The 25,132-nt window shown below is 52.0% G+C and overlaps 2 protein-coding genes across 4 annotated transcripts in view; one reads left to right on the top strand and one right to left on the bottom strand.

Moving 5' to 3' along the window:
• Nucleotides 1-123: 123 nt before the first annotated feature.
• Tmem43 (transmembrane protein 43) lies at nt 124-12,342 on the top strand. The gene is made up of 12 exons (XM_003463199.5): nt 124-317; nt 3,165-3,314; nt 3,914-4,048; nt 4,358-4,452; nt 5,104-5,153; nt 5,291-5,360; nt 5,977-6,047; nt 6,494-6,615; nt 6,790-6,864; nt 7,356-7,457; nt 9,497-9,614; nt 10,455-12,342. The coding sequence occupies exons 1-12, from the start codon at nt 306-308 to the stop codon at nt 10,655-10,657; spliced, it is 1,203 nt and encodes a 400-aa protein (XP_003463247.1). The 5' UTR covers nt 124-305; the 3' UTR covers nt 10,658-12,342.
• A 923-nt stretch (nt 12,343-13,265) lies between these two features.
• The window catches only part of Xpc (XPC complex subunit, DNA damage recognition and repair factor), a 32,740-nt gene continuing 20,873 nt past the window's right edge, over nt 13,266-25,132 (bottom strand). For 2 of the 3 annotated variants that reach the window (XM_063237789.1, XM_063237788.1), the window contains 9 exons: nt 24,349-24,438; nt 22,693-23,610; nt 20,805-20,965; nt 17,913-17,994; nt 15,911-16,045; nt 15,670-15,839; nt 15,145-15,238; nt 14,616-14,705; nt 13,266-14,054 (listed from right to left, as the gene is read on the bottom strand). In XM_063237789.1, the coding sequence (XP_063093859.1) occupies nt 13,842-14,054; nt 14,616-14,705; nt 15,145-15,238; nt 15,670-15,839; nt 15,911-16,045; nt 17,913-17,994; nt 20,805-20,965; nt 22,693-23,610; nt 24,349-24,438 (1,953 nt within the window). In that variant the 3' untranslated portion in view covers nt 13,266-13,841. The remainder of the gene's footprint in view (nt 14,055-14,615; nt 14,706-15,144; nt 15,239-15,669; nt 15,840-15,910; nt 16,046-17,912; nt 17,995-20,804; nt 20,966-22,692; nt 23,611-24,348; nt 24,439-25,132) is intronic. The other variant, XM_003463184.5, reaches the window with a different exon arrangement.

Here is a 25,132-nt window from a genome sequence, read left to right as displayed (position 1 = left end):
CCACAGGGACTACATTTCCCAGGAACCCTGAAGTGCGCAGGCGCACCAGCGAGGGACTGCTGCAGCTGCCAATTTGTTCCGGAAAGCGCATGAGCTCCAACTACATTTCCCAGAAGGCTGTGCAGCGCGCATGCGCATAAAGGTCTGGATACCCGAAGGGCGGTACCCCTGTAGCTAGTCGCGAGCCGTCCTGGTGTCTGAGCGGGACTTCACAGCTGCGTGCAGGTTAGAGGCCAGCAAGTTGCAAGCTGCGCGGCCAGTCCACTTCCAGCGGAGCGGAGTCAAAGGCGGGAGTCGGCCCCATCATGGCCGCGAACGTGAGTGTCCTGGAGTATGCTCGTCCCGACCTCAGGGGCCCCGGGGATCCGCCTTTCGTCCGGATCCCGGGGCCAGAGTCGGTCCCAGCGGGGTGGCGGATGAACAGGTCCTTGTAGCCGGACGGGACCCACGGGCCGGAGCCTGGTCGTAGAGGTGGGGAGGCGACCCCACCTGGAGCTGTGTAGCCTCACTCCCGGGATGTGTGCGCGCTGGAGGCAGGGAGCCTCCGCCCAGGGTATGTGTGTTGTCGAGGCCACATCCTACTGCCGCCCCCCTGCGCAGATCTGGAAAGATCCCTGCCGAGGGATCATCAGTACTGCAGACCGCTTCTGCCCCGGCCTTCCTCAGAGACTTTATTTGAGAGCGGGGCGTGGTGGCGGATGCTTGCAGTCTCAGTACTCTGGAGGCTGAGCCAGGAGGGTCTTTGGGAGTTCCAGCCCTGTCAGGGCTACAGAGCAAGACCGACCGTGTCTTAAAAAAAAAAAAAAAAAAAAAAAAAAAAAAAAAAAAAAAGAAACCAAAAAGAAACTCTATTGAAGTCCAATATTCATGGAGAAGATCAGCAGCACGCCTTCGCAGGGCCCTGGGTGTGGAAGAAGCTGGTGACTCACAAGTGCTAGTAGGAGCCAGTTTGGGAGCTACCAGTCCCAGCCACGCCCTCCTCTTGTTTGGTGCAGTGCCCTGCTGCTCTCTCCTGACCCTTACAGTCTCTTTCCAGGCCTCTGTGTCCTCTCACTTCCTCTACCCTTGCACCTCTGGAGAGCCAGGGTCTGTGTCACCTACTGCCCCAGTGAGTTCTGCCATTGAACGCTGCCTCTAGAAGGACTTGGAGGTGGTCCCCAAGAAGTCAGTCCGTAGTCTGTGTGCCTGCATCCTTGACCCCTGTATTTCACAGTGTCTCAGCCATCTCAGCAGGGCGGGGAGGGTGCTAGTGAGGGCAAGTACTTACTGAATGGTGTCAAAGAGGGATCTTCCCTGTCCAGCACCAGTGGTCCTTGGGTGTGCTCCGAGATTCCTCTCGGAGAAGCACAGCCTGGATATTTATCCTCTGCTGCCAGACCTTTGTTTACTGGCTCTGTAGCTGGGTACACATCTATGAAGCCACCAGACTGGGTGAGGAAGAAAGACCTAGAGATAGTGGGTTAAAGCAGGGAGACAGCAGAAGTCAGTATAAAGCACCTGTTCTCTGGTGAAGTTGTTATATTCCACCTCCTGGAAGCAAACAGCACTAGTGAGCTGGAGCAACTTACCTAGGAGTCACACAGCAAGTGACTGGCACAGCCACTTTTCTGGCCAGGTCTGTCCATTTCTGGGGCCTCGATGTTGCTCCCTGTTTCACTCCTCATTGCTCATTCCTTGTGGGCCCCAAGTGCTAGGTGTGCAAGGGTGCGTGTTACTGAGAGATGGCTCTGTTACGAGCATTCTCCATGATTCTCCAGAACCCTCTGAGTTTACTGAGGATTTGGTTCTGAACGTGAGGGGGATGTGCCATGTTACAGCCCACACGGACCGTCTCTGGGGCATTCTCCCAGGTGTGTGAGCATCTGTCCTGAGTATTGGCTGAAGGGACAGGAGGGCAAGTCTCCTGTCCCTGTCACTGCCTGCTGCCCACGGCTCAGGAGATGAAGATGTGTGGAACAGAGAGTAGACCGGTGGCCTTGGCTCTGCTGGGACCAGAGCGCAATTCTGCCCAGAGGCTGTGTGTCTGATGTGCTATGACCTGGGCTTGCTTGTGTCATGTCTGGGCATGTTTGCCATTGTAATTAGGATAGTTGGATGCCTCCACAGTGATCCCAGCTGGTATGGAAAGTCAATGCATTGCTGTGTGCAGTGGACACCTATTTTTGTGAACCCTGGGGTGCCAGGGTTCAGGAACATTTAGAAAGATGTGGCTGCCACTGTGCCCAAAGACTAACTGGAGTCTCCCCTCTGTGTATTTCCGTTAGTGCCAGGAAGGGCCTGGCTGTCCCACACCCTCTGTGGGCCACTGAGCATCCCTGTGACCACAGCCTGGCAGACCCTCACAGTGTCCACAGTGCCCCTGACTCAGTTACCTGAGATTGGTCCCCTGCGCTGACTACCTGGTTGGCCTGTAAGGATGCAGAGGGCTTAGCAGGTGTGGGTCTGTGCCCAGGCTCTGGCTGCTCTGTGGTAGAGCCTGCCTAGGTGATGGCTCTCCGTCAGCAGTGACATTGCTGATTGGGCACATAGCTGCTCCCCTGATTAGTGGTGGAGGCCCTCAGGACATTGTCTAAACCTAATTTGTGCCCTCATCTCCCTGGCCCAGTCTCCCAGAGACTACTCCCTGCTCCCTAAGGCCTCTCCCTGCACCCTGGCTGGCCTGCTGGGGATCTGAGCCCCAGGGAGTCTATCTGAGACCCCTCTTGGAGGGACCCCAGTCTGAGCCTCCCTTAGTGAACACCTAGCATGACCCCTGGTGACCTATCTGTACAGTAGTTTGGCAGCTTCTGAAAATGTTGAGCATATATCTTCCAGCAACCCAGCAGTTCCTAGGCGGAGTTGTCCCTCAGTATCTGCAGGGCTTGTGTTCTAGGTACCCCCGGGACACTCAGCTCATCGTCCAAACCCATCAGATTGTGCACTTCAAATCCATGCATTTTCACTGTACGTATAAAACATACTAAGGTAGTATAAATAAAACAGCAAAACTCAGCCTACTTTTATTTATTTACTTTTGATTTTTTTGAGACAGGGTCTTGCCATGGAGTTCAGGCTGGCCTTGAACTCACTATGTAGCCTAGCCTGACCTCAAACTCAAAAATGATTTTCCTGCCTCTCTTTTTAAAAGCTAATTTTCATTCTATTTTAAAATGTTTTTCTCTCAGTATTCCACCACAGGTACCAGGAGAGAACATGTCAAAATTACGTCGGACCCCCAGCCAGGCTTCTTGGAGCGGCTGAGTGAGACCTCGGGGGGCATGTTTGTGGGACTCATGACCTTTTTGCTGTCTTTCTATTTGATTTTCACCAATGAGGTAAGCTGTCAGGTCCCTTATACAGAGTGAAGGTCCCCATAACATCAGGGAATCCTGTCTGGATTTTGCTAGTAAAGGGCCTAGATTTTACAGAGTGGAAAGAACACTGAATTTAATTACAATTTTGTAATGTTGTGATCCATCTCATGACTGACATAAGTAAGAGCAGGAATGGGTTAGTGTGCATACCTGAAAGCCTGCTTCAGGCATGGTTGGATCTGTGTTTATGTCTGGGTAACCTAGAGAGCCTAGAGAATGAGGAGCATCTTCCTAAACCAAGTTGTCAGCGTTGCAGAGAGCTCCAGTGTACTAGTTAAGAGTCTCAGTCCCTTGAGTCAAACTCTGTGATCAAGGTTGGCAAGGTTTGGGGTTGAGAATGTGGGGAAAGTGGCCCAAGGGAGAGAAGGGGTCAGGGTGGGCAGCAGTCCCATCTGAGTCAAACAGGGTGCAGTGCTGAGGCTGGTGGGGGCTGGGCAAGCAGGAATCCTGGGTTCTCGCTCTGAGTCCACACTTGCTGGACCGAAGTTTCCCAGGAGTAAAGGGAGGTAACAGGTTTCACTGCTCCCCAAGGCCTGAGTTGTAAACCTGCTCCCACTCAGGGCCGTGCGCTGAAAACGGCAACCTCACTGGCCGAGGGGTTGTCGTTGGTGGTGACCCCAGACAGCATCCACAGTGTGGCTCCTGAGAATGAGGGCAGGCTGGTGCACATCATCGGGGCGCTTCGGACATCCAAGGTAGGCACGGCAGTGCTGGCAGCCACTGGGGTTTGGATTGGGAGCAGCTATTTGGCCTGTGGGGGGACTTGGACACTGTCACATTGTGTTGGCCTGCTCCTAGGCCCAGCAGCCTGGTCCTTCTCTGAAGTCACCGTGTTAGGTGTTAGGAGTACAGGGCGGGAAGCCTCGCTTGGCCATCTTTCTGGAAGTCTCCATTCTTATCCTCTTCTTTTTATATCTGGTCCACTCTGGTTTTCCTGAGCCAGGGGTTTTGGGCCCATGGCAGCCTTGTCTTGACTTTTGTGTTTGGTTGGATTCTTTTCAAAGCTCTTGTCTGACCCAAACTATGGGGTGCATCTTCCGGCTGTGAAGCTGCGGAGGCATGTGGAGATGTACCAGTGGGTGGAGACGGAAGAGTCCAGGTAAGGCAGGCATCGGAAGTGGAAGTCAGCATGGGACTGGAAGAGCAGTGTTGGGGTCATCTTGTCACTCTGGAATTCAGAGCACAGCATCTTCCTGTCAGAAGACAACCTATTCTTTGAAAGTTCACAACCAGCGACCTTTAATTGGGAGGTGGTGAAAGTCCAATACAGAGTAACAAAGTTGCTCAGAGAAAGGAGAATTGGTCCATTCCCTCCTCTACAGCTGCTCAAGCTTGAGGCATGGCTGGGTTAAGACCTCAGACAACCTTACCCAGACCAGAGTGCCTTCCGCTGCTATTGCTCCTGGAGCAGGCAGGGTAGCTGCCATATGTCCTATTCCTGGTCACCCAGATAGGACACCTGGAGTCTGGAACTGAATGGATGTGGCGGAGAGCCAGGAAAAGGCAGCTTTGGACTCCCCCAGGTTTTCTAGGCATTCAGGTTACAGGGCGACCCAAGCCCAGCAGCTTAGACTGCATGGATGTCACCATGGATTGAGAAAGGGCAGGGCGGCTCTGTTGGGGTGGGAGCATCTGGCACCAGCTGCTGTGTTGTATGGGGACTTGGGGCACCTCTGCTCTGGGGTGGCTTCTGTGTGGAGCTACCTCTGCAAGTGAGGCTGACACAGTGGCTGCCTGTGCCCCATTGCAGGGAGTACACTGAGGACGGGCAGGTGAAGAAGGAGACACGATACTCCTACAGTGAGTGTACCCTGTGGGCACCAGCCCCACATGGGAGGCTATGGGGTGGTTGTGGTGAGATTCCCCAGGCGCTGCCTTGCCCTCTAGGCTGCCTACCCAGCCACACATGCCCCAGCTGAGTTGTCCTCTCCTTCCAGATACCGAGTGGCGATCAGACATCGTCAGCAGTAGGAATTTTGACCGGGAGATTGGCCACAAAAACCCCAGGTACGTGTGGGCCTTGCCAGCTGCTGGCCGGGCCCCAGCCCCCATGTCCACATCTGACTGTATGGGACTGAGTTAGCTTTTCTTCCTGGGGGTGATGTATGGCATAGCTTTGAGACCAAGCCTTGTGCCAGACCCTGGGAACAGAGAGCAAGACCTGACCCTTGCCAACCCCAGACAAGGTCCCCTCAATCAAGCCACTAACTTAAGTCATTGGCAGAGGACTCAGGGGTTTCACATGAACCGTGCAGGGGAAGCATTTTGTTGTCAGTTAGCCTGGTGGGAGGATGAACAAGGAGAGCTTCCTAGAGGCAGGAGACATCTGGCCTGGGCCTTCTTAGGATGTTGGCAGAGGGCCAGTGGAGCCTGCCCATGTATGGTGACGGCGATAGAGTTGTACTGGGAGGGTGTCAGGGTCAATTGAACCTAGAACCAGAAGGGACCATGAAGGGCATCAAGTCCAGGAGAGATTCATCTGGGGCTGGTGGTATGGGACAGGCTGTCAGGTGTGGGCAGGAGGGTCTGAAGCACTGGGACATGGATAGACTGAGGTGCTCAGCCAGGGAGGGTGGACAGCAGTCGGGTGGAGACCCTGACGTACCCTGTATCACACCCACAGTGCCATGGCGGTGGAGTCCTTCACGGCCACTGCCCCCTTTGTCCAGATTGGCAGGTTTTTCCTCTCAGCAGGTAAGCTGGCCTGATACTTGGCCCTAGAGGATGACAGGGATTCATCCCTGAGCTCCTCCAGGGAGCCCACCTGTCCCTGGCCCTGTGTAGAGAAGCCCTCAGGGACAGGCTGGCTCTTTCAACCACAAGGAACCTGGGATCCCAGATGGCCAAAGGGAGGGAGGAGGTGGTGCCCTGGGCTGGCCTGGCCATCCTTTGGCCTCTGATGCTCGAAGGTGCTTGCCACCACGTCCTGCCTAATGGGATTCCCCAGTCCATTTATGGCCATGATCTTAGGGGAAGGACAGGGGGACCAAGGTCATACCCAGACAGGTGGGCATGGGGCAGAGGAATGCCCTGGAAGGCGGAGATTCCCATGGCCAAGCCTCTTGGATGGGTGGGAATGTGTATGGCTGGGGGTCTGCCCCTATGGTGCACTGTTGTTTTGAACACTCCTCCTCTCTCAGGCCTTATAGACAAAATCGACAACTTCAAGCCACTCAGCCTGTCCAAACTGGAGGACCCCCACGTGGACATCATCCGCCGGGGGGACTTTTTCTACCACAGCGAAAACCCCAAGTACCCGGAGGTACGGGAGCAGGCACCACGCCAGCTACACCTTCCTACATACACACAGCTGGGTGACTGGGAGGCTACGGGGGTTTCTGGGCGGCAGCAGGCAAGGTGGAGGCAGGGGAGTGTGAATGTGGGACTGTGGCCAGGCCAGTATACCCACCTCATGCTACCATCCCTCTGCACCCAGGTGGGAGATCTGCGTGTCCATTTTTCCTATGCAGGACTGAGCAGCGACGACCCGGACCTGGGCCCGGCCCATGTGGTAACGTGGCTTCTCTGGGCAGCACTGGCAGTGGGGCTCCTGGTGTCAGGACTGAGACTTGGGGAGAGGGCTGACCACTGCAGGCTCCCTGTGGAGGTGCAGCTCCCACACGCAGTTGTCCTGCACCCCCAGGCTTCTGCAGTCAGCCACAGATCCCAGGCTCAGTGCAGTTCTTGAGGGTCCTCCTAGTGAGTCCTCCCAGTGAGTCCTCCCAATGACATGTGGCTCCCTCCCAGCTCTGGTTTCTGAGCTAAGAGCACTTGGCTTTCGTTCCTCCCCTATCTGGGGCCTTGGCCACCCCATCTGCTGTGTCCTGTCCTGGCCTAGCTTCTGCCCTGTGTCACCCTGGAGTTGTGGATGCTCTAGGACTGGGGACCCCGGGGAAGGAGATCAGTCTGAGGGCTCTTCACTGGTTCATTGGGTCACAAGGACCATGGGTAGAAGTGTTACCCCCGAACACCCCTCAGCTCTGACACGCCTTCCCTGGCCAGGTCACAGTGATCGCCCGGCAGCGGGGTGACCAGCTGGTTCCTTACTCTACCCGGTCAGGGGAGACTTTGCTTCTCTTGCACCATGGTGACTTCTCTGCAGAGGTGAGTTACGCTGCCTGCCTTCCTCCTGAGCCCTGGCCAGGAGAGAACCACAAAGTGGGAGAAGGAAGGGGAGGGAGGGAGTGCAGGACAGCCCTTAGGGAGCTCCCCGTGCAAGGCATGCAGTCACTGGGGAGAACACCGTGGGCAATGCTGTGGGGTCACAAGGCCAGAGCTTCTGATACCATGGGCTTCCCTGGGGTCAGACTGAGGGTTCTAGGGCCCGTCCAAGGAGGGTCCCACATGTGGGTCCCTGGAGAAGTTGGAGCTTACCAGGCGTGCCCACCAAGTGTGTTGTCCTCCAAGGCATCTGGAGGGAAGCAGTGGGGCTTGTGTTGGAACATCCAGCTTGGGTGCCTAAGCCACCACGAGTCCCTTTCCTACCACATGACACCAACACTAAGGAGGGGAATGCAGTGCTCGGCAGGATGTCATGCTCTGTCCTTGCTGTGGTGGACATGGTATCGCTGCAGGCCTTCAAGCTCTGCAGGGTTCCTATCCAGAAGGTGGCAGGGGTCCGCTGTGACCTTTCCCTCATGTGACTGCCACCTGTCATCATTCCTCGTGGTTTCTCAGCCTGCAACACTGCTGCTCCTTGTACCCGACCAGGATGTGCTGTGCCTGGTCACCAAGCTCAGCTACTCAGGGACTTCCTGAGTGGGAGGAGGCCTGGTTAGGCCTGGTCTGTTGCTCCTGAGTCCCTGGCTTCCTGCCTCCTGGTTGGAGCCCCAGGTCTCGCTAGGTCCCAAGAGGGGTGAGGAGCCTATGGCTGAGGGAAGATGGCTGCTGTGGGCCAGGCAGGTGTCCTTACCCCTGGGCCACCTCATTCCCACACACACAGGAGACCTGGGTGCCCTGACTCTAGCACCGGACAGAGCAGGAGGAGCTGTGCTTGCAGTGGGTGAGACTGCACATTCCTTGTTCTCTCAGCTTTGGTTGCCTCCTGCTCAAATGGGAATGTGCTGCCACCCCACTGAGTTACTCTGAGGATTAAATGTTTAAAGGGCATATAAAATGCGTAGGGCAGTGAAAGATAACTATTAAGCAGTGCTGTACATTTTTACTGTAGTGGGTGCAGATCTTGGCAGGAGGGGTACTAGTTAGACTAGGGCAGTGGTGGCAAACCCCTGGCGTGCGTGCCTCTGGGCTGTATCACTGAAAGCTCTGAAAGCTTGGCATCACTGGGCTAGGGTGTCAGAGAAGCTCTGAGGAAACTGTTCCAGCTGAGATGGAGGAATGAGCTGCAGCTCGTTGGGTTGTGCAGTAGTGCAGAGGCCCAGCAGTGGCATCACTTTGGCCTTCTTAATACACACAGCCCAAGGGGCCAGGGTCAGGAGCAAGTCAGAGAGGGTATGCTGTGACCAGCCAGAAGCCCATGTTGTGGTCTCTGAGGGTCAGTGATGGCATGGATTGTCCCTGAGGGACTACGTATTTGCTGAACTGGAGAAGACAGAGAAGCAGGGCAGGCAGAGCTCTGCTGTGAGCAGGATGTGCACAACACTGAATGGGGTGGTTTCAGAGGCAGTGGAGGTGCTGGGGTGCAGGTGATATATAGACAGGAGCAGTCACAGCAGTTGAGTGCTGAAGGGCCAGGAGAGTGTGGGCCAGCAGTGGAGATGGAGAAGGAATGGCCAGGAAGCGTGAAGAGAGCACCAGCCTACAAAGACCCCTCTGTGTGCATGGAGATGGTATGGTGCTGGTGAGGAGGGTTCCTTCTGCGGGCCATGAGCCCAGGCGGTGCTGAGGCTGGCACTTTCCCCAGAGAGTTCCCGTGCTGCGCTGTGCAGCAGCTGGCCCACAGAGGGACTTGGACGGGGCACGGGTTGCCCTTGTCCGGCCTGTTCAGAAGTGGCCATGGCAGGGGCTGGGGGTTTAGCTCAGCGGCATAAGCACCTGCCTTGCAAGCAGGCGGTCGTGAGTTCGATCCCCGGTACCCATAAAAAATGAAAAAGACAAAAAAAAAAAAAAAGTGGCCATGGCTTCAGTCGGCAGTGCCCCTGCCCTGCCCACAGGTAACTGTTGTTTGTTTCCCTACCCTGTAGGAGGTGTTTCACAGAGAACACAGGAGCAACTCCATGAAGACCTGGGGCCTGCGGGCGGCCGGCTGGATGGCCATGTTCATGGGCCTCAATCTCATGACGCGGATCCTCTACACCCTGGGTAGGTGTGGAGGTGGAGCTCGGGGGAGCCCCTCATGCTGTGTCTGGGACTGCTACCTGTCCTGTGAGCTGTCCTGGCCAGAGGGCTACTCCCTGATGCAGAAACTGGGCGTCTGACTCTCTCATAAGTGGGGAAAGCCAGCGTGGCAGCGAAGGGGCCCTTCCATCCATCTGTCCACTTGAACCTTCCTTCCTTCTGCAGTTGAGCAGCCATGGGGAGGAGGCACAGCATGTGGAGTGAGCTAGACTTGGTGGGAGATCTGTCTTGTTGAGCTTTGGATGCCAGGCCCTCCTCAGGCTTCAGTCTTGCTGAAGTTCTAGTCTTCCTTTGCACTACTGCAGTATGTCCAGACAGACTGCAGGGAGGTCTTGGCCATGGGGGTGGAGATGCGGGTTCCTCTGGAGCTTCGGTCCTAGTTGATGTCATATGCTCTGGCCGTGTATGCCCTAGTTCTTCCCTGTATGGGCCTGGCCTGCAGGGCCAGAGGAAATTGCAGCAGGAGGTGTACACACCCTGTTCCATCCTTAATGAGCATCACACACTGCTGAAGCTGGTGCCAAGCAGTGAGCAGGACAGATGAGGCTCACCTGTCTGTTGCCGTACACATGCAGGAGGTGTTTAGGTCTCCCTGGAGTGGGCAGAGGAGTCAGCTTGGGGCGCTCAGCCACACCAGGCAGGGTCAGGACCCCTCTTTCCCTCTAGGCTCCGGAGCCTGCTCAGAGCTGCCCACTTCCCATGGCAGTGCCCCTCTCCTCCCCTGACTGGACAGCCAGGAAGCAGGGGCCTCTCTTAGGTGTGAAGCCAGGGGCTTGGGAACCTTAACCCTTCCTCTCTCTGCAGTGGACTGGTTTCCCGTCTTCCGAGACCTGGTCAACATCGGCCTGAAAGCTTTTGCCTTCTGCATGGCCACCTCGCTGACACTACTGACTGTGGCTGCTGGCTGGCTCTTCTACCGGCCTTGGTGGGCATTCCTCATTGGCTGCCTGGCCTTGGTGCCCATCCTCATTGTCCGGACACGGGTGCCTGCCAAAAAGCTGGAGTGAAGGAAGCCCTAGCATCTGCCTGACCCCTACGGCAGCCTTGGGATCCAGGCCACCCCATGCCGTGGCCCAGCTCCATCTACGAACCTCAGGGGCAGTCTTGGATTCTTGGACTGCACCCACTGCTCTTGAACATGCTTGTCAGGCTTGGTGTTCAGAGGTTTACCCCACCTTCTTTCTTGCTGTAGGCAGCTTTGGACATGGCAGTTCGAGGGCGGTAACCCAATAAGCAGTCTTCCTGGTTGCCCCCATTGTCCTGGGATTATGTGGATGGGGCAGTGATGTTCCAGAGGTCTGCTGGGGGTGGGTCAGCGGTCACTCTGTACTTCTCAAGTGTGAAGACTGCTCGGCCTGTTACATCCATGACCCCAGAGAATAGCCTTTGCCAACACCAGACCTACCACGCACTGGCCTGGGGTGGCAGGTGCACCCAGAGCAGGTCTGTGGACAGAATCCTATTTAGCACTTAACAGTCACTCTTTTTTTTTTTTGTACTAGGGATCAAACTCATGACCTTGTGCTTGCCAGGCAGGTGTTTATGCCACTGAGCTAAATCCCTGGGCCTTAACAGTCACTCTGGATGTCACAATTAGCAGAATGGCACATCTGCTGGCTGTGTATCCCTGTGGTCTCTCCGGGCAAGGCCTTTTCAGCTAGTGAGACCTCCAAAGCCTTATTTATGTTTTTCTTTGGTATTTTGCTTCTACCCCAGGTTTTCATTGGAGACCTAAAAAAACCAAATCTCCTGAGTGATAGACCCCTGACTATTGTAGATGTCAGCCTTGAGTCTGTCCTTTGAGATTAATTCATATCACAGAAAGCTGCCGAACTGGGTGTGACTCAGCTGATGTGAAAGCATGGTACAAAGCTTTGAGCTTTTGGAACAAGTGTCAGCCAAGGGATTTGCTTTCTCTGCTCACCTGATGACGGTTTGAGCTTGCAGTCAGCCACCTGGGATGGGGCTGGAAGCCCCGTACCAAGTGTGTTCCTCCATGCTGACCCAGTTAGCCACATTGTGAACAAGATGAGGCTGGTGCAAGAAGCCTCATGCCTTCGTGCCTTTCATCCTGGGAATGCCGGTCCTCGAGCAGCTGCTTCTGCATGGTTCTTTTGTGTGCTTAGTGTCCATGGGTTGACTCGTCCTACATAAAACCCACCCATACTCAGTTCAGTTCCTGAGCTTTCTAGTTCCTCTTCCACCCCTTAAAGCAGGTTATAACCTTGATGTCTTATGTATGTTTATGCTGTTTTTGATAGCAAGTTGTTTTGTGCTTACCGGGAGTGGTTGGTTTGGTAACATGTGCTTGGTGGCTTTCCTGGAAGGAAAACTTCTGAGCCTGGTGATCCGTAGTACTCTCCCTGTTTGGTTGTCTGCGCTGTGCACAGGAATTCTTCACATTACAACCAGCACCTGGAGGGACTTCTCTGGGCCTGGGACTGAATTATTATCCATGACTGTTTAGTGAATCACCAAACTCTCACCAGATGCTTTTTGAAAACACAAGATAGTACAATTACATGATGGCCAAATCTGAAAAAATTGTTTCTTATATAGATTTTAAACTGCCAATTTCAAAAGTTCAGCCAAATAGTATTAATAATTTGAAGGCTTTGGGAAAACAGTACAAAATTTGTATTATCTTTGTACTTTTGTAAAACTTCAAAATAAATTTCTTAGTATCTCTTGACACAGGAGTTTATCAGTGTGCTGGCTTCGGTGGGGCTATCAACTTTATTAAGTGTATCATTCCATGTATCTCACTTCTAAGTTGCTCTGCATAATTAAGACAGATGTCTTAGTCTTTGTAAAGGATACCTGAGCGCTCTGGGCAATGGGGAGCTTGCTGGTTGTGTGTCTATTTACAGTGCATGACTCATGTCCTAGGCACCGTTAGAATGCACTGGGAGAGGTGGAGGGCCTGGCTTCCATTTGGCACAAGCCCCACCCTGCCAGATTGGCTCACGGTGTCTGCCATATGAGATCTGAGCCTCGGTTCCTTCATCTGTACACTGAGCACAGTGCCTTTACCTCACAAGGTTGTGAGGACTAAAGATTAAGCCCATGAAATGTCTGACCTGTGGTATTTCATTTCTTCTTTTGCTTTTGCAAAAGCCCACTCTGAGGCTGGCAGTGAAATCACTTGCTTTAGCTATAAGCAGGTGTCTTTCCCAAACCTACTTGTGAAGTCTCAAGACAGAAATGCTTCATTTCATTTCCACAGTGCCTCCTAGAAGCCGATCCTGCCTAAAGAGGTTATTTCTTCAGCTAAGGCAATAGCCTCATCTCAAAAGTGTTCACCTCTAGGAGCATGGGCTCAAGCACAGAGTGTGATGTGGTTTCCACAGCAACCCAGCCTGTTTCTCCACCACACAGCCAGCAGTGCTCTGGCTCTGAGTCACTTGCAGGGTTTTATTTGTGTCCCTTGGATAAAAGTGACTCAACACTGTAGTTAAGGACTCTTCTCAAACATTAACATCTCGCCTAAGAAAAAAACTTTCAGGTGTATGAGTTCCTGGCCCGTGTGAAAACATAACTTCATCTTTCCTACCAATATGCTCTTGTTGGCATTCTTAGCTGAGGTAAAATTTGAAAAAAATGTAGAGGCAAGTCTTTAGATAAATGCTTTATTTTTTCTCAAAATGTTATAAAATTATTTATCCTGAACAAAGAGCACATAGAGCTTTGTAAATGTATCTGGTAATAAGTGAAATCTACCTGAACACTGATCCACATATTTATAACATTACTTTAATGCTCAATTAGTTTTCCTTGCCTATGTTACTCTTTGTCCTAGTCTTCTGCTGTGACTTTAGGAAATAGCCCCAGCGCCAATGCCATGATCGAAGGGGGCCTGTACTTTCTCACTTTTCATCTTCTACAAAGAGGCAGAGCTCAGCAGTAGGGACCTGACTTAGGGATTAAGTGATCTGCAGAGAAAGGATCCTAAGGCCCAAGAGAGGCCAAGGTACAGGGTCTGGTCAGTGGAGATGGATAGGTTACCTCCATCCACAAGTTTCCCAGTGCTTTCTATTAAAGAAAACAAATTGATCCCATCTCCAAAGATGGAAAGAACAGGGATTCCAGAGCAGCACCCCCAGCCTGGGGCTTTGGTGAGTAGCCCTGGGGAAACATACAGCAGGAACTCAGTCTGGCCTGAACTGATCCACCTGGAAGCAGGAACACAGGTCACAACTTCTCAAATGGGAACAGATGGCCAGCAGCCTCTTTCTTCGCCTTTCGGGTCCTCCTGGGGCACTTTAGCTTCTGTTCTTCCTCACCTTCTCGGTTCTGAGGCCAGGAGGCAGCTAGGATCCTGGCCGCCTCTGCTTGTGAGCTGGTCCCCTCCTCCTCATCAGACAGCCCATCTCCTGTACCTGTGTGTGAAGCTGATGTATCACTCTGAAGGAGACAGGTGAGAGAAAAGCACAGTCACAGGTAGCTGGTTCCCAGCCACTGAAGCCACTGCTTCACCTGTGCCCTCAGGTGTGGGTACAGTGGTTATGGGTGGGTCCGCCAGGACACACAGTGCTAAACGACCAGAGGCACCCCTGAAGGCAGGGAAAGCTGTGTAGGGTCACAACATGTGACAGCCAGGAGCCCATGAGACAAAACCAGACCAAGGGGCTTAAAGTGAAGAGCATGACAGAAGCATTCTGTTATAAGGGCACATAGTGGGTTGAGGTGGAGCCTCAATATCACAGGGTACTTCTGGGTTCACATTACTACCTTGGGATCTGTCTGTTTCAGATGGAGCCCTTAAGGGCTGTCACATTCATATCTGTGAGGGCAGCCTGGCCTGCTATATGCAGGTTCTGTGAGAGGTGACCTGAGTGGGGACACAGGCCTGAGGGTGGCTGCAGGCAGGGTGATCCCAGAGCTAAGAGTGACGCTGTCTACGCCTTCATGTCAGAACCTGGGCAGTAACTGTCTTGCCACTGTTCCCGTGAAGGCTGCACTGACCTGGGCCCCATAGCGCAGTCGTAGCCTCTCCCTGATGAGCAGCCCCCGAGCCAGCAGTTTCCAGTTCCCCAGAGCCCGCTTCTCACGTTTCTGCAGCAGGAAGGAAGCAGGAGGACACGTTAAGCACTGGTATCATCAGGAAGTGTCAAGATGGAGCTCGAGAATATCTACAGAACCATGCAGGTTCAGATGGGAACATACGGTCTTGGTTACACCCAGTTGCATTTTTAAAAACTGGTGTGATTTACAAAATCACCTGAAAGCCACCAATATAAAACCCTCTATTTTTATTGGATAGGGTCACTAGGCCCTGGACTGAGGAAGGAAAGCAGGTGCTACCATTCCTGGAGCGGGGGCCTAGGCTCAGGGGCTGGGAGAATGCAGAGCACATGGCCTCTGCCACCTCCTCTCCCTGGCCCAAGACTAGCCAGGGAGGGAAGTGCATCCTCAGGTCCTCCCTACCCATCCTCCTCCTCCTTCCCCTGATTACTTACGAGCCTCGTTTTCCTGGCTCCTCCCCACCGCTCACCTCCTTCTCTTTCTTCTCAATGAGGGCCTGCTCATTCTCCCAGGCAGTCAGAAGCACATCTCTGAACTCTTCGCAGACAACGTAGCCATCGGTTCTGTGGGGCAAGACACAATGACCTCTCCTGAGCCTGCTGCCTGCCTGTCCCATCCTCTTCTTGGAGATAGGGGTCCCCTTCAGAGCACTTAGGGCCTGCGTGGGTATACTGGGCCAAGTGGGACAGCCAATCTGGCAGGAGTAGGGGCCCTTGCCACCTCTCCTCTCCAGCCTGCTTGAGAGCCAGAAGCCTCGTCTGCAGCACTGCCCACAGGACATAGCTTAGAAACCAGAAAGGACACGGTCACCACCTGTGGCCACTCAAGGAAGAGTCTGCATCCAGCATTCCTAGGGCACTGGATTCAGTGCTGTTATGACTCTGGATGGGAGCCAGGGTTGGTCAAGGTCTATAGTAGCCTGTACTTATTGGAAGCCTGCCTTCAGATCTCTCAGGCCTTGACACAGGAGCCCCTGGCCCCAGATCTCACGCACACAGCATGGCAGTAGCCACCATGGAAGTCGAAGCCCGTGACAGCTGGGGCGCAGTCAATGTCCAACTTGCGGGCTACACGATGCAGATTGGGCAGGTGCAGCTGTACACAGCCAACGGGCATCATGCTGGGCAGGAAGAGGTACACGTTCCCAAACTCATTCCGTGGCACCTGGGAGGGACAGTGGGATGTGACCAGCTTGGCAGAGTGGGTCCAATCCCCACCACTCCAATATGCCCTACCTTCCCATCCACGGCCACAGGGGGCTGGTACTCTTCTGTCTGCCAGTGCCCAAACAGGCCCAGGTCATTTTGGTCCTGCAGCTGAGGGTTGGCGAGCCGGGCCTTGCGGGCACGGTTGGAGTAGCCTTTCACCATCTGTCCAAGTACACAAACATGATTCACAAGGAGGCCCTGAGTCCTGACACCCATGTCACCAAGCTGGAGCACCTCACTTAACCCTGATGACGTGCCTGTGAGAGGGGTGGCACCTGCTCACTATGATCTCTAGCAACAGGCATTGATAAGAGTGCTGTTCTTAATAAATCCATCAAGTCAGGTCAGCTGCACAGGGTGAAGACTGCTCTGGAGTCACAGCCTATGAAACAGGCCTAACTCAATTGCTGAGGGACGAAGCTGGATTCAGCTGTCACCCACTCAAGGAAACAAGACCTGCACATGACAAAAGCCAGGATTCACACCCAGGCACCAGTTTCTCCCACCAACCCCATACTGCCTGGGACCTTGGCTTGCTCCCCAGCAGCCACAGGGGCCGCAGTCTGGCGCCTGGGCCTGGTACAAGCTTTCTCCAGTGCATTCTTTCCCTCTTTACAACCTTTCATATTAGTCCACTGAGACCAGATCAGAGCCCCACTGCAGTAGGACCCGTTTGAGACATCTGTGAGCTACAAGGCAGGAAACCTGGTTCTGAGGAAGCCCCTCATCCACTGAGTGGCCCAGACACACCATGCCATGCCAGCCATGAGTGGCGGACAGGAGGTATGAGAAGCATGGGGCAGAAGGAAGCCTCGGGCCTCTGAACACAGACTGACGTGGAAAAGGATAGCGCTCCAGCCTCGCTAGCGTCTCATGTGGAGGATGCTTCATGGGGCAGGCTGTGCAGGTGGTGCCAGAAAGATCAGCACAACTACAGAACCAGAAGACTCACCCTGGAAAGGGCACTGAGGACAAGGCAGGAGCCGGAACAGAGTCACAACAAAGAATAGATCTAAGCGACCTGGAGTTATTCTAGAGCTGTGATGACAACTGTGGTCACACGGGGCTGACTAGTGGGCAGTGTGACCAACATGCACTGAAACACTGATGGCAACATGAAGTCAAGATATTTAATATGAGCAAATGTATTTAGAATACCTCAGTCATTTTTTACAACACTTCCCATGCAACCTTCTGGATAGGGCAGAACGACACTAGTCTAGGTGAAGCGATCGCTGCTGCTGGGTAGTGGCTCGCTGCACAGTGCAGAGCAGCTGGCCGACAGGGATGTGGAGGAGGGTCTCAGCTAGCTGACTGGGATTGTGGGGGAGGGAGGGCCTCAGGAGGACTGACAGGGATGTGGAGGAGAGAGGGTCTCAGGTGCAGCAGGTGGCACCACACACTTGGCACTCCCTCCCCCTACTACCTCAGACTGAGGCCCTCTGCCCCTCAACTCCCCAGTGTCAAACAACCCCACAGTACACATCTCTGGGACCAGCCATGCCCTGCTGGCCTAACCAAGTCCAGTGTCCTGAGAAAGTGTCCTGGCACCACAGTAATGTCTCATGGGCTGCCCACCTAACAGACTGCATCACGCCTGGAAGGAGTAATGCCTGCTGGGCTCTACCAGAGGCCCAGACAATCATTTTCCGTCTGAGCTCTGGTCTCTGCATCATGATCCAGTCCTCCAGTGCCGAGATCCCAGAAATCACATACGTGCACATTTGTGGTAAACGGCAACATGGAGGCACCTGAATGGGGAATGTCTGTGCAACACACGTGAGCCTCGCACAACCACCCAGCACTGCGGTGCCAACTGTGCTCCCAGTAGAAGCTGCAGGTCATACTCTGGTCTCCATTTCTTGCATATTTTGGGAGGTCCATAAGATCATTTAAATGCCTGCTTACGCTTAAATCTTGCTCAAGCCAAAGCAAGGCACTGCTAGCTTTCTGTTGCAAGCATGTGCCTACAGCCCGTGCCACCCTCCCTGCCCAGCTCTGTCACCTAGCTGCCATGCCATGCTGTTACCTTGTAGGGCACCTCGCCAAGCCGCACCACTCTTGCCTGTTTCAGCCATGTGTCCCTGGAGTGCAGGGTATGCACACAATCCCTGAAGAAGGCAACACAGGGAGATAAAAGATGAACTCAGCCCACACCCAACCTATAAGCAAGCAGGACCTCCAGCCTCCTGTGACTTGTGGCAGAGGGATCAGCAAGCCTTGGTGACCCCCACCCCCTAGCTTTGCCTTGCATCCTAGGACAGACCCTGCTTCTAAGACACCCAGAGGAGCTGTGTCCACTACAATTCCCACCTCATGTAGAGCACCTCTGAGGCCCAGACCACCTGTCCCTTTCCCGGTCTCCCTCTCCTCAGCCCCCTGGAGCCCCCAAGAAGAGCTCCCTCTGCAGCCTGTGGCAGTGAGGAAAACCAATGCCCCCAAGCAGTGCCCACTGAGGTTCTGATCCACTGCTAACTACCACGTCAGGGATAACTGGCAGGGGTAAAAGAAGATGCCTTGACACTCACTCTGACAGGCTAGCAAACCTCCACAGGATAAAGATGCATGCACACAGAGCAGGCAATGACTCGCAGTCATGGTGATCACAGGCAGAGATTCACTGGTTCTCTCTTCTAAGCTAAGTCATGCCGCACCCTTGCAAGTCTATTCTGTGGTGGGGCTCTGCTCTGCAGCGCTGTGCCAGGCCCCACTCTTCCTCAGTCTGTACCCCAGCCTTCTGGGGGAGGCACTCAGCGAACAAGAGGTCAAGCACACTTTGGAGTGCAGGCACAGGCCAGGTCAGCAGGCAGCCAAACTGAAATGCAGCATTTCATGACGACAGGATGGAATTCGGTCTGTGCCGCCTCTCACTGGGTGCCCTTCAAGCCTCCTCTTATGTTCACTGACCAATGAAGGATAATAAGCCCTGTCCTTTCCACCTCTCATTGCTGCCAGGAGACCCCAATGCTGTTCCATGGCAGACTCAGGTCTCTCTATCAGCATCATCCCTGAGTCTGAGTGTGAAAACTTTACTTTATGCTGACCTACCCTGAACATCCCTGAATCCCAAAGGACTGCTGAAGCCACAGTTGTAGTCCTTAGACAAGAGACAGAGGGCAGGGCAGGTCTGACAGTTGAGTAGCCTCCATGTTTCTGAGGCACACAGGGCCTTATATATTACCTTATAAAATATAAGGTACAAAATATAAGGAACACAACCCTCTCAGAACCAGTGTCCACATCTGGCCCCTGCACATCCAGCTACACAAACAAGCAAGCGTCATTGTGGGCGAAGACCACATGCACTTCTGCAAGAATATAAACAGCAGAGCTACGATGGAAGTGGCACAGCAGTTCTTCAAAATGTGAAACAGAACCGTCTCTGACCTGGACACTGTATTTCCCAAAAGAACTAAAAGCAGATTCCAACAACATTCACATGGCACTGTCCACAACCCAAAGGTGTAAGAGCCAAGGGTCATCCCTTAAGGGTAAACAGTGAGGTCTTCGGGAGGAAACAAACTTTGACACATGTTACAGCACGGGTGGAACCTGGAGGAATGGCTGAAAGCTCTGCAATTCCATGTGGGAGGCCACAAGGGCGGTCAAGCTCAGACCAGAGTAAACTGGTGGAGCAGGAGCTTCGAGGGGTGGGACGCGGTCAGGATTGCCTCTGGGAGGGTGAAGATCTTCTGGAGATGGCAGTCCCAGCTGCACGCATGAATGTTCCAGCGCCACGAAGCTGTACATGGTAAAAATGGTGAAGCCAGTGGCTGGGAATTTTACTCAATGGCATAACCGCCTGCTTGGCAAGCGCAAGATCGCGAGTTTGATCCTTGGTATAAAAAAAAAAAAAAGATATCAAAGAAAAAAGATACCAAAAAAATGGTAAAGCTTACATTTTGCCACAGTAGCAAATCACTGTCTACCCCAATGTGTTCTGTCATTCACGTGGTACCTTCCAACTTCTTCTAGCTATTTCTCGAAAAGCCATCTATTTTTATATACACTTATCTCAAAATTATATTACAATTTTTTAGTTTTAATTTTGTACATATTTTACTCTCCTCTCTTATCCCCCCAAATCCTAGGGACTGAATCCAGGGCGTTAGCACTGAGCTAAATCCCCAGGCTTGCTAAACTTATAATCCTATCTCAGTCTCCCAGAGAGCTGGGATTACAGGTGTGCACCACAACATCCAACTCGTTTTTCTCTTATTCTTTTCTTTTTTGGTGATTACTTTTTCCTATGCTGTAACCATTTTTAAGTGTTCAATTCAGGAGCATTAAATACACTGGCAATGCTTTACAACCATTGGCATTGTTTTCAGAACTTTCCATTACTCCCAAAACTCAATACAAGGGGCACTCATTCTAACTGTAACAGTGTATCGTGAGCCACACTTAGGCAGCACATTACATACTGACTATCCTGTTCCTTGCAGGTGTCAATTCTGTATGAGATACAGAATTGTATCTCAACGCTAGTAGTTGTTTTTATATTTCCAGTTATATTACCTTATAAAATTAATGAAAAAAGAACAAGTTTTGGTCATTCTGTATTTAAATAATTGGGCTGGTGAGTGGTTAGCTAACTTCTGTAATCAAATTCTTCACTTTTTCATTTTGGTATGTTAACTTGTATTTGATGGGTGTGTTTTCTGCTGTCTTATATTTTTTACCTGTCCTACTTTGTCATCTGCAGTGCTGGCAGGAAGCCCAGGGTTTCACGCATGACTAGCCCTACCGGTCCCACCTTTCACTCTGCACCATCTCTGCTCTTGCCTTCATGATATACACATGACAGCTTGCCCATGAGTGTTGCTCATGAGGAGTCAAGGTGAGCCCATGCAGCCTGCCAGCCTGGGTCTGGCCCAGGAAGATGCTGAATCCAGCTGGCCATATGGAGCGTTGCACACACCTGGAGTAGACAGCTTCACCACGGCAGTACCCCAGCACTGCTGCTGTCTCGGGGTAGATGGCCTCGTACTTCAGGAGGTGTCGTTTCAGGGCGTAAAGAGGGTGGTTCTTATAGGTGCCAATGGCAGAAGGCAGAGGTTGGTCCAGGTGTTTTGCCTGAAACTGAGAAGATTGGACAGGCTGAGCATCAAGAGTGGGGAACTCTGAGGCGATGACCTTAATCCCATTTGCTCTAGCCACATGTGGCAAGCCAAGGTTTCTGAGCACTGAGGAATAATGTTGCACATAGAGCACTGGACATGGGGTAGCTGAGAATAACCAAAAGCTACGAAGAACTATGTGAATTAAGAAAGTCATCTGGCTGATCTCCAACCCTCAGACTCCTTAATCAGCCTGGCAGATGGCTCTGGTGGAGATTTTAAAGAAAGCAGGCCACAAGGGAGTGAGAAGGTGTTTTCAGTGAAGTTGCCTGGCAGGTCAATGTTTCCACCATGCACTCTCACAGGATGTGCAAATGTGTGCAGCACAACCCAGAGAGCTCTTCTCTAAGGGTTCTGCATCTTGGTGGGCATCTGTATGGCTGACACATTGTGTCAACCTGCGAAGTTTAGAAGTTTAACTAAGACACTGAGTAGGGAGCCAGGATCCTTTGTAAATATCCTTATCCTGTGCAAGAGGAGGGAACCGAGATTTTGTCAATGTTACATCTGCCCTGGGAGGCAAGGAGTGGCTTGCATACAAAATATAAGGGAGCAGAAGAGGCTTATTCTTCCTACTTTTGCACTGGCTGCTTTTGCTGCCTGTTGCCTTGAAGTGTTGTCCTGGTACCATGCTACCCTGCCTTGGAGCCAAATGGTTATAGACTGAAACCTCCACAAAATGTAAGCTACATAAACCTTTCCTTCCTTCATTTGGGGCACTGGGTATTTTGTCCCAGCAATGAAAAAAGTAATCAAGACAGCATCCACACCTCCATTACCCACACCTGTTCCCCAAGCTCTCCTGGAAAGGTCAATAGGAATAAGGCCTAGCTTTTGCAATGAGCCACTGCCAACACCTGCATTGTTTGGAAACCAGGCAGTTTCTGTCTAACCTGTCACTACTAAGAGGACCAGGCCATGCCAGAGCAAAGCTCATGTGTGGTGAAGTATATTGCCACAGGCACTGCTCTGTGTGCCCACACAGGAACACAAGCTCCACCCACATGTAGCTGCCCTGTGCAAGCAGCTCATGTCCTTGTCTGGCTAACTGGCAGCTCTTGACTGGTGACACAGCTTTTATGTGCTCAAGTCCTGCTTCCTGATGGGTCCCCTCAACAGACCAACAGGACTCATTCCAGACCCCTCTTTACCAGGAGACAAGTGTCTGTCCATGCACAAAGGCAAAGGGGCAGCCACATAAGGACAGTTATTCCTTCTTTCATGTGCTACGAGTTACATGATTTCTATAAATTTCTTTTTTTCAGTACTCATGATGAAATCCAGGGGCACTTTACCACTGAGCCACATCTTCAGTTTTTTTTATTTTTTCCTTTTGAAACCAGTCTTGCTATGTAGTCAAGGCTGGTTTCAAACTTGTGATCCTCCTTGCCTCAGCTGCCCCAATAGGATTACATGTGGAATTACCTGGCTGACTTGCATGAATTAAAGTTCCAAATTCAAAACTGGACAACTTAAAGCACAGACTTCAAAGCCACATAGAGCAAGGTTCAAATACTTGGTCACTTAGTAGTTCAGCTCTGCCAGTATTTCCAGTAACATTAAGGCAACAGTAATGCAGCTTTGTAACATCACTGTGATAGTTCAGGAGGGGGCACACAGTGCTGGGGACACATGGCATTCAAAAATGGAAAGAATCTTATAATCTCACTGAGTCTTGCCTGGTCTTACCTCTAAGTCTTCCTTCTTTTCCCTTTCCACAAATGGGCTCTGGTAGGGTCTCAAAGTCTCGTCCCACCACTCCGCATCAACCCGGCACTTGCGGGTGGCTGTCATCCAGGCTGGGTCATATCGCTGAGTAACGTCTCGGACCCAGCCATTGCTGTCAATGCCCACGACATAGGTCACGGGCTTGGTGGTGTATCTGTAACAGGCCCGGGGCTGGCCCACCACCCCGTGCACACAGTCCACACACAGCCACTTTGCCTCCTTCTCACAGAACACCTCCAGCCACTGGTCTACACCAGCTGCTTTCCCTCCTGCTTCTTCATCATCCTGGGACACTTTCTTGCTTCTCTTGTTGCCCAGAGAGCTGGAAGATGCTGGGTGCTGGCGACGGCTCCCTGGATGGGTCCTGGAGTCATTCTTGGAGCCAGCCTTCTTCAACTGTGGAGCAGAGGGCCTCCTCTGCCTGGGAGGGGCAGGTTCAGAGCTCTCATCAGAGGAACAATGGGCTTCCTCACTGGAAGGCTCAAAGTCAGAGCTGCTGGCAGCTGGGTCGCTCCCACTCTCCACTTTGTAAGACACCCTAGGAGTCCTACGCTGGGCACGACTATGCCGGAGCTGCTGAGGCTGCTGCTTGCTGGGCCCAGCCGCCTCACCCTCACTGGAAGAGGGCTCTCTGTGCTTTGTGCGGCCTGTGGTTGCTGTTCTCCTCCCTTTGGTGCCTGCTTTGTTCTTCGGAAAGGCTTTTCCCTGTCTGGTTCCTTTGCTAGTCTGCAGTGTGGGCTGGTTTTCTGGAACTTGACTAGAAGTTCCTGCGGCATCTCCAGAATCCTCTGTGGCTTTATCCTTAGGAAGTTTCTTTCTCTTAAGCAGAAAAACAAAACTATTTTTTTTTTTTTTTTTTTGCAAATTGTACTTCAGAGCCTGTAATTTAACAGGGGGAAGTGACAGGCTAGAGAATCACCACCCCAGGCTGCCTGTCACCCAGGTTCTGCTGGCTCCCCTGTAGGATAGGGTCAGTTATGTATCAGCTAAAGTCTGGCCTCAGATGAGGCCATAATACCGTTCCTTTTCAAAGAATTAAGAAAGACATAAATCTGGGTCTGAATTCCTGTTCTCTCTCATTTGTTACTGATGTAGGCAAATTATCTTCTGAGTTTAAACTTCCCCAGGAAAACGAATACTCATCTTGCACATGTGCATTATACAAACAAAAACTTAGGAGCCCATTTCAGCTGTGGTTTTAAGAGTACAGCAATTATTAAAATCAACCTCTGCACTGCTGGGCTTCAAACAAAGTCCACCTGAATGAGACAACACTGGGTCTCCTTCCTGGAGTGCCCACCTCTCATTTCACCCTGCCGATAAGGATGGGGTGATTGTGCCAGCTCACAGAACAAAACTGCAGCACCCAGAGAGTCAGACCTCCCATGGGCTAAGTGCACAGCCAAACTTGGGGTACTGCACACCCACTCGTGTCTGCTGCCCCCTCTACCTCAGGGTAGGAACAAGCCAAGTTCCAAAGAACTCAGGCTCTGTGAATGCAACTCTTATAAGTAAACATCCTCAAAAATATGGCAGCAACCAAATACTTTTTAAACTTGGTGATTTTTATTGTTTCCTGATCAACTGGCCTTTTCCTGGAAGCCCTGAGAGCCTCACCTTGTCCACAGAGGGCTTCAGAGGAAGGGGCTGCAGAGACAGTACCAGTCGGGTCAGGAGCTGCAAGGCACGCAGCATCAGCAGGAACATCTATGAAGAAAAGGCAAGGCACGTTTACCCAAGCAAGCAGGGAAGGACTTGCTTAATTTTGCTGGCTGCTTATTTGCAACAGGGAAACAGAAAAGGTCAAAACAACCAAACTGTCTTGACCACTAGACATGGAAACTTTGACAGTTAGAAATGATGCTGAGATTATCTTTACAGAAAAATGGAAAACATTCACTATATTGAAAGAAAAGAGAAGTTTAAAAAATAGGATGTGATTCAACAGCACTGGTCATTAGAGAAATGCAAATTAAAACAACAATGAGATTTCACTTCACTCCAGAAAGAATAGCTACTATTAAGAAATTAACCAAAAAGAAATGCCGGAGGGACTGTGGGAGAAAAAGGAACCTTTCTCCATTGTCAATGGGAGTGTAGACTGGTATAACCACTGTGGAAATCAGTGTGGAAAGTCCTCAAAACACTAGGATTGGAGGTGCCATTCAACCCAGCTCTTCCCCATCTAAGTATCTTCCCAAAAGAATTAAAAACATTATACCACAGTAATGTATGTGCACCCATGTTTATAGCAGCACAGTGTGTAATAGCCAGATCTTGGAAATAACCTAAGTGTCCATCAACTGAGAATGGATAAAAGAAGATGTAGTATTTCTACATAATGGAGTACTACTCAGCCATAAAGAATGATAAACTGGATATTTGTAGAGGTAAATGGATG

This window comes from Cavia porcellus, unplaced genomic scaffold (genome assembly GCF_034190915.1).
Source record: "Cavia porcellus strain 051 isolate PalLab524CR breed Dunkin Hartley unplaced genomic scaffold, mCavPor4.1 scaffold_27, whole genome shotgun sequence".
Classification (NCBI taxonomy): Eukaryota; Metazoa; Chordata; class Mammalia; order Rodentia; family Caviidae; genus Cavia; species Cavia porcellus.
The sequence above is the reverse complement of the archived record's forward strand: the minus strand, read 5'-3'. Positions and strand labels throughout refer to the sequence as shown.